Raw genomic sequence first — 8,719 nt, forward strand, 5'->3', positions numbered from 1 at the left:
AAAAAGAAGTCTGATGAGGAGATGTGGTGATCTCCGAAATAGTGCTATAACTTCTACCGCTTAGACTTTGTTGCTTTTTCAATTTTTCCTAATAAACAATCGTGGTACAAAGCTCAATAAAAATATTAAAAAATATTATTTTCTACTTTTTAGTCCATTTATAAAATAAGCGTTGTTTATTAAAAATATTTTTTTTTTTTTATATTATTTATTTTATATACTTATAATATCTCTGAAACTATCACCGATCACAAAGGTATTGATGCTATTTTAAAGATAATTTAAATACCTTTTACGCGAATAAACGCCATTTAAAAAAAAATATATATATTAATATATATGTTTTTTGGTAGTTAGGTGTTTCTGGCTTAAAAATATAAACAAAAGGAAAAAAATATGCCCACTACGTGAAATACCCCCTAATTACCTTTATTTCGACGTCATTGGTTTTTAATAGGTTACGTTGTTCAGAATATATTAATATTTAAACATTTCTAAACCACACCACTCTGTGACTGCCAAAATGTAAATCAGAGAGCTGTTTTGAGTATGATCGAGCCTTTTTGATAATGTGTGTAACTAATGAAACGGATACTCGAACAGTGTTGCCACGGACAAATTTTTTTCCTACCAAGACCAACCAAAACCTACCAGAAATGTGTTTAAGGTTTTAAATTGTTTTTTCCAATGCCAAGTTTATTACAAATGTAGACAACATAACATTTACTAAAACTAAAACACAGCTAGTAGAAGAATTGACTACGTATAACAATTAATTTTACTGTACAGACTTACACAAATGTTTATCTCTTTACAGATACATATTATTATTAGTATTATTATTATTAAGTCGAGGATACTCGCGCTGCGACCTAAGAAGATCTATTGTGCTTAACCCTACCCCAGACTATTTAAGAAGTCAGGAGGAGGACGCCATGTTTCAAATTTTTAATAAAGAAGACAATCGTCCCCAAGTCTGCTATCTATGATACGTGGACAGTCACATAGAATATGCTCTGGGGTTTCCTCACAAACGGCTAGGGGCCATGCAAGCGCATTTGGGCTCCACGCTTTGCGAGACACTCAGCCTTTTCGTTGCCTTCAAACCCTTCATGTCCCGGAACCCACCAAAGCCTTAAACTATTGTGGATTTCCAAGCAGTTCAAAAGAGCTTTTCAGCTGTCCACAACCCTGGTGCCGTTTTAAAAGAGTGTAAGGCCTTTAACCTGCCTGACTATCCGACATAATATTTATTTTGGACAAATGGGGTTCTTTACATAGACTTTGATTGCGAAGACTTCCGCCTGGAATATAGTTGGGTATGTGCCAATTGGCAGAATTTTCTGGAATCTTGATCCAAATACGCCTTCAACAATACCCCGAAGATCTCCAATTTTATTTCTGGTCATATTGGGCAGTCGTTAGTAGAGCGCTCCAGCAGGCCTCTTTTTCAAACCAAATAGAAAAACGAGGAGGAATGCCTTAAATGAAACCAAGGGCATCCGTTGGATAGGTGCCCTTAGCTTCTATGATAGGCCCGCGGACCAGTCGCAGCCGTCCATTCGAACGAATGACCAAGCCAGCGGAGCCGCTGCATTTTAATGCGCTGCACTATGTCCATATCGTTGTAAAGCTCATACAGCTCATCGTTAAATCGTCTGCGGTACTCGCCGTCGCCAACGCGTAAAGGCCCGTAAATCTTCCGCAAAATTTTTCTCTCAAACACTTCAAGAGCCGCCTCATCGGATGTTGTCATTGTCCATGTTTCTGCGCCATATACCANCGCTTTGCTTCCCTATCCAACTTGGAAAAGGCAGAACAGACTTCGCGGAGAACAGACTTCGCGGTTTTTGTTACGGATGATGTCGATGTCATCGGCACGCTCTTGTAGTAAATTGTTCCTGAGCGGTTCAGTTCAGCAGCTCATATTATCTTCTCCAACATCAGATTAAAGAAGTCAGATGAAAGAGAGTCGCCCTATCTGAAACCCCGTTTTGTGGCGAACAGCTCGGAGAGGTCTTTCCCCATTCTGACGGAGCTGGTGGTATTGCTCAACGTCATTTTACACAGACGTATGAGTTTTGAGGGGATGCCAAATTCTGACATAGCGGTGTATAGGCAACTCCTTTTAGTGCTGTCAAAAGCGGCTTTAAAGTCGACAAATAGATGGTGAGTGTCGATCCTTTTCTCGCGTGTTTTTTCCAAGATTTGGCGTATTGTGAATACCTGGTCTATGGTGGATTTGCCAGGTCTAAAGCCACACTGATAAGGCCCAATCAGTTCATTGACGGTGGGCTTCAGTCTTTCACACAATGCGCTCGATATGACCTTGTAACCTATGCTTAGAAGGCTGACCCCGCGGTAGTTGTCCCGAATGGCGAGGTCACCTTTCTTGTGGATTCGGCAGAGCACACTTAAATTCCAGTTGTCGGGACCATATTCTGCACAAGAATTGATGCATGCACCTTATCAACACCTCGCCGCCGTACTTGAATATCTCAGCTGGCAGGCTGTCAGCTCCAGCGGCTTTGTTGTTTTTCAGCCGCGTTATACATACCTACACCATATACATACCTCGTCATAGTCATGCGGTGGAACGTCGACCACGTCATCATCGACTGCGGGTTCGGGTTCCCCTCCGCAGCTTTCCGTGCTGCTACCATTTAGTAGGGCGGAAAAGTGTTCCGTCCATAATTTAAGTACGCTCTGAACATCAGTTACTAGGTCGCCATTATTTTTCTTACAGGAGTACGCCCCGGTCTTTAAACCTTCCGTAAGTCGCCTAACTCTCTGGTAAAATTTTCGGGCATTCTTCCTGTCGGCTAGCATTTCAAGGTCTTCGCACTCACGTATTTCGGTCTCTCTTTTCTTATTGCGGCAAATACGTCTCGCTTCCCTCTTCAGATCCCTATAGCGGTCCCACATAGCGCGCGTTGCGCCCGATCGCAGCGTGGCCCTGCGGGCGGCATCTTTTTTCTCTGCAGCTTCCTGACACTCCTCATCGTACCAGTTGTTCTTTCGGGCTCGCTGAAATCCGACTACTTCTTCGGCGGCGGTACTTAATGAGCGGGAAATGTGGTTCCACTGCTCGCATATGTCGGTTTGTTGAAGAATGCGAANTAATGAGCGGGAAATGTGGTTCCACTGCTCGCATATGTCGGTTTGTTGAAGAGTGCTCTCTGAGAGCAGGTGTGAGAGTCGAGTAGCGAAAGCGCTGGCTGTCTGTTGTGATTGCAGCTTTTCGACGTTAAGCTTTCCTTGCATATTTGGGCGCACATTTTTTGCTGCACAGAGGCGGGTGCGTATCTTGGCTGCAACAACATAGTGGTCCGAGTCGATGTTTGGGCCTCGGAGTATGCCTACGTCTAAAACACTGGAAGCGTGCCTTCCATCTATCACAACATGATCTATTTGGGTTTCTCGTTTTTCGGTCCGGATACAGCCATGTAGCTTGATAGATCTTTTTATGCTTGAACCTAGTACTGCATACTACCATGTTTCGGGCCCCGGCGAAGTCGATCAGCCTCAATCCGTTGTCGGACGTTTCGCCGTGGAGGCTGAATTTTCCGACGATGGTTCCAAAGATCCCTTCCTTGCCCACCCTGGCATTGAAGTCGTCAAGCACGATTTTGATATCATGACGCGGGCAGCGATCGTACGTTCGCTCCAAGCGCACATAGAAGAGATCCTTGGATACCTCATCCTTCTCTTCCGTCGGGGCATGGGCGCAGATAAGCGAGATGTTGAAGAATCTCGCTTTGATGCGGATTGTGGCTAGACGCTCGTCCACCGGGGTGAACGACAGTACTCGGCGACGGAGTCTCTCTCCCACCACAAATCCAACTCCGAATTCGCGCTCCTTTATATGGCAGCTGTAGTAGACGTCGCAAGGCCCCAGACATTGCTTGCCTTGCCCCGTCCAACGCATTTCTTGGATGGCGGTGCTGTCAGCTTTTGTTCTTACGAGGACATCAACCAGCTGGGCAGAGGCACCTTCCCCATTAAGGGTCCGAACATTCCAGGTGCATGCCCTCAAATCGTTGTCCTTTAAACGTTTGCCGTGGTCGTCATCATAAGGGGGGGTCTCATCCGAGGCTTTGCCTTGCTTCCTCACTGAAAGTGGTTTTTACGTGGCGGGTCCCAAGCCCAGCGCACAACCCATTGCTGGGACGAGGGTGATTTCGCAACCAAATACACGTTTATGTAGCGAGCCGCTTGCTCCAAGCAGACACCCGCTTGCAGCCGCACCTACCTTAAACCGAATAAGTCGGAGTGACCCCACCGAGGCTCCCTCTCTTTCTGCCGTGACCCAAGGCTCCACTCGGATTGGTTACCGCATCTCGCACATGGGTTGCTCACGTTGCCCAGAGTGCGCGAACGAGGACGCAAGAGTCGGTATTGAGTATAGCCATGCAACTGTAACTGCTTACCCAGCGCAACGACTATACCCTATTGCACTCCAGAACAATAGGTTAGTTTTGGTTATATTCCCAAAGTCTTACCATGAAGTCTCTGTCAGGTAAACAATGGTGGACTTCAGTGGGTTTATCGACAAGCTCTTTTCAGCACACCAGTAGTATCAAATGATTGGAATGTTTTGCTAATGCGAATGTGTACATGGGCAGAGAGTCCACTCTAATATTGTTGAAATGGCTATAAGTCTGTCTAACCAGGGTGCGGACAATAACCGGCTTTAAGCTTCAGGCGCTAAACGGTTAAGTAGTATATCAAGCAACATTGATAGGCCTTCAACAAGTACTGCTAAAAGTCTTATAAGCAACCTAGAAATAATTTGAGATTCCTCCAGCGAAAGCGAAGGCTCGGATGTAGAATCTTGAGGCATTAAAAATTTTGAAATAAAAGCTCAATTAAAAACTTAAAGGAAAACGAGCTTACGTCTATGAAAATCCTCTCGATTGGTGGAAAACCTAACTAATATATGTCAAATTGACAGATCTGGCTCGCAAATTTTAAGCCTCGACCCGCCAGCACCCAGTGCGGCCGAAATCCAAAAGTGCGACAAAAATTGGAAAAAAACAAAGTTTCCAGATCGGGTTTTTTCATCATTGAGTTGGCTAAATACGTAAACATTTTTGTGAATATCAACACTGTAACCCATATATGTAATACTTCTATATTGCTAGTACAATATGATCGCAATGAGTTTTCCATTCGAAATCAAAGAAAGACAGCCTATGAAAATGTTTGTGATTGTGGAAGTATACGTGTATATTTGTAAACTACTACATAGAATGAAGTGCCATATCATAACAGGGCCGGTTCAGGGAATTCAACAAACAAACACAAATTTGACGGTCTCATGTTTCCTTCAAATGTATATCGAGCCCTAGCCGCTAAAATGAAGTTAGACAACTTTTTTCAAAATTTAATTTTGATACATAAATGCCTCTTAGAGCACCTGCACCAAAAAGTAAATTAAAAAATATATATATACCTACATTATTTTAGCGGTTAGGGCTCGGTATGACGAGTTTCTCCGATACTCCACGATATTTGGAAATCTGAAAAATTGGAAGATAGAAGATCTTTTCCTAAGAAAGACAAAACTTATTTACATATAAAGCGGTGTGGTATTTTATATGTTGGCCGAATCCAATAAAGCACGTTATTCGATTCCCTTCTATGCTGAATGACGCCAATTGGAAATGCCAACTGATGCCAAGACCTTCTCTAACTGGTATTTTTATCCGCAGCGCTTCTCATAGATTTACAAATTTTTTTTTTTTTGTTAATTTTTCATAAGAGTTGTTTTTAAATAAAAATTTGTGAAACCGCTCCTGAATTTTGAAAAGTAAAATTGTCATTCTGAGTACATTCTCTTATCGGATCTCTCTTTCTTTTTTCAATATTTCGGTACTCTGATGTTGGGGAATGTACTCTGAATGTACTAGCAATATAGAAGTTTACATATATGCTGTAACCGAATTTTTTTTAGAAATAGAAATATAATGTTTTTTTTTGTTTCTTTTTTAACCAAATTTGTGTTGTTAAATAAAACAGTAATAACACGCTGTCGGATGCAGCCTTTAAACCTATTGGAGCTTCCTTAGAAAAGTATTAGCTACTGAATAAAAAAAAAATTCAGCTGCTCAAATCTCCCACTGAAATTTTAATATATTTTTTTAACATGCTTATATTAGGTGCGTTCGTTTAAAATCTCCAACAGAAACCAACCAACTGCCAAATTCCGGCGAAATGTCATCTGTTCGCTCACAAGAGAGAAATATCCAAAATAGTACGCGAACAGAAAATTTGCAGAAACTTGCAAGTTAGACGAACAGCTGATATAATTTTTGTTTACATACAAAAGTGTAAAATTTAAAACGTACGAAAAGTCATCGCAAAGTGTTATACTGACACAGTTTATTGATTAAACAAATAACTACTTATTTCTTACAAGTTTAATTAGTCGCATTTTGTAATTTTTATCTTCCAAACCATCAAATTAAATTTTGTGATTTGCGTAAATGCCAACCAGCTGTTTTTGATCAGCTGTTTCCCTGTTGGCAAATTGCTGTTGGCAAAAATTTTTCCAACAGAAACTAACAGCTTCCCCTCAAAATGAAATGTCACTTTGCTCTCTCAATTTCCCCTACTTTGCAAGTTTTTTGCGTACGCGAACGCAAAAACCTGTAAGTTTTGGTTAAACATGAACAATTAACAGCTACGCGAACGAACCTATTAGCTTCACCCGTATGTAAAAATTTTGAGCTTTTTAATCAAGGCCTTGTTTTTAATTATGTAGATTTCACAGAAATGTTCCGAGTATGCAGTTTTGTGGCAAAAACCAAAACATCAATTATTCTTGATCACAAAAATAAACAAGTAATTTTTAAGCAAAAAACAAAATCGACTTCAATTCTCATATAAAATTTAAGCGTATCGTTAATTTCTTCATAATCCAATGATCGGACCTAAGACAAATTAGTAAGTGACCGCCTCTGAGGTACCACCTTTTATTTAAAGAAGGGTTATAGAAATCGGTTAACGCGGTCCAAAGTTATGCGGTAACATACATAAAAAAAAAATTAAAAATAAATTATTCCGACGAATTAATAACCTCCTCATTTTTTTGAAGTCGGTTAAAATTCATAAAATCCTCATACCAAATAAAATTAAAATCCATACATACATACATACATACATATGTAAACATTTACGGTTCTTTGTTTTTAATGACTTCACTAATTCGTAATTTCTAAATTTAGCGCTGGGAATTCAAACATCCTCAACCATTCCTGCGTACGCGCGAATTTCTCTGGCAAGAGGGTCACACAGCTTTCGCCACTAAAGCAGAAGCCGATCAAGAAGTCTTAGAAATTCTAGATCGTTATGCGCAAATCTACACAAACCTCCTTGCGATCCCTGTAGTCAAAGGTCGTAAAACTGAGAAGGAGAAGTTCGCCGGTGCAGACTATACCACGACTGTAGAGGCTTTTATTTCGGCATCAGGTCGTGCTATTCAAGGCGGTACCAGCCACCACTTAGGTCAGAATTTCTCGAAAATGTTCGAAATTGTGTATGAGGACCCGGAAACGCAGCAAAAGCAATTCGTATACCAAAACTCGTGGGGTATAACAACGCGGACTATAGGCGTTATGATTATGGTACATGGAGACAATCAGGGATTGGTATTGCCGCCACGTGTTGCTTGCATTCAAGCCATTATTGTGCCTTGTGGTATAACGGTTAACACTAAGGAAGAAGAACGTGAACAACTGCTGCAAGCATGTAAAAAAATCGAAAACCAGTTGAACACAAAAGGCATCCGCTGTGAAGGAGACTATCGGGACAATTATTCCCCCGGGTGGAAGTTCAACCACTGGGAATTGAAGGGAGTACCACTGCGCATTGAACTTGGTCCGAAAGATATGAAAGCCAATCAGTTAGTGGCAGTACGTCGTGACACGGGTGAGAAACTGATTTTGGCTTTGGAAGATGTTGAGTCTAAGATCAGCCAACTGTTAGAAACAATTCACGATAGCATGCTGGCGAAAGCGAAAAAGGATATGGTTGATCATACGAAAATTACAAAGATTTGGATAGATTTCTGCAAATTTTTGGACGCTAAACACATTCTCCTTTCACCATTCTGTGGCGAAATCGGATGCGAAGAAAAAATCAAGGCTGATAGTGCAAGGTTAGTAAAAAAACAAAATTGTTTTGTCGCTCCTAGTTTCTCTACACCATAATAATACTTTGCAGAGACGAGGAGTCAGAACCCGGAGCACCAGCTATGGGCGCTAAATCGCTCTGTATTCCTTTTGACCAACCAGCGACAATCACTCCGGCCGACAAGTGTATTCATCCAAGTTGCACTAACAAACCTAAGTTCTATACGCTATTTGGCCGCAGTTACTAAACACAAATTGAAATCTAGACAAACTTATAAGCAAATGCTCAATGAAAGAATTGAATAAATAATATTACGAATTGTTTACTTTACTTTATCTATAATACATATAATACACATGTGGTCCCTAAAGTGAATATACGTATATGAGACATTCTTTTTCATATCGGACACCAAATTTGGCTTCAAATTTTTTTTATGTGCTCTATACATGAAATAAGCTAACACGAGTTCGAGGATTTTTTTTATTTCATAAAGAAAAATATTTTAAACATAGTTCTTGAAAACCCCCCATTTTTTTTTTAGCTGCGTTTTTTATAGAGAATTAAACAAGGATTACGATGG

General features: G+C 40.8%; 1 protein-coding gene across 1 annotated transcript in view; it reads left to right on the top strand.

Moving 5' to 3' along the window:
* GluProRS (Glutamyl-prolyl-tRNA synthetase) overlaps positions 1-8,466 on the top strand; it is a 36,777-nt gene extending 28,311 nt beyond the window's left edge. Inside the window, exons 8-9 of the mRNA XM_017614425.1 lie at positions 7,230-8,161; positions 8,227-8,466. Coding sequence (XP_017469914.1) covers positions 7,230-8,161; positions 8,227-8,383 — 1,089 coding nt within the window. The 3' untranslated portion in view covers positions 8,384-8,466. The remainder of the gene's footprint in view (positions 1-7,229; positions 8,162-8,226) is intronic.
* Positions 8,467-8,719: the final 253 nt, after the last annotated feature.

This window comes from Rhagoletis zephyria, unplaced genomic scaffold (genome assembly GCF_001687245.7).
Source record: "Rhagoletis zephyria isolate East Lansing unplaced genomic scaffold, Rhagoletis_zephyria_1.1 Rzeph_scaffold_00824, whole genome shotgun sequence".
Taxonomy (NCBI): Eukaryota; Metazoa; Arthropoda; class Insecta; order Diptera; family Tephritidae; genus Rhagoletis; species Rhagoletis zephyria.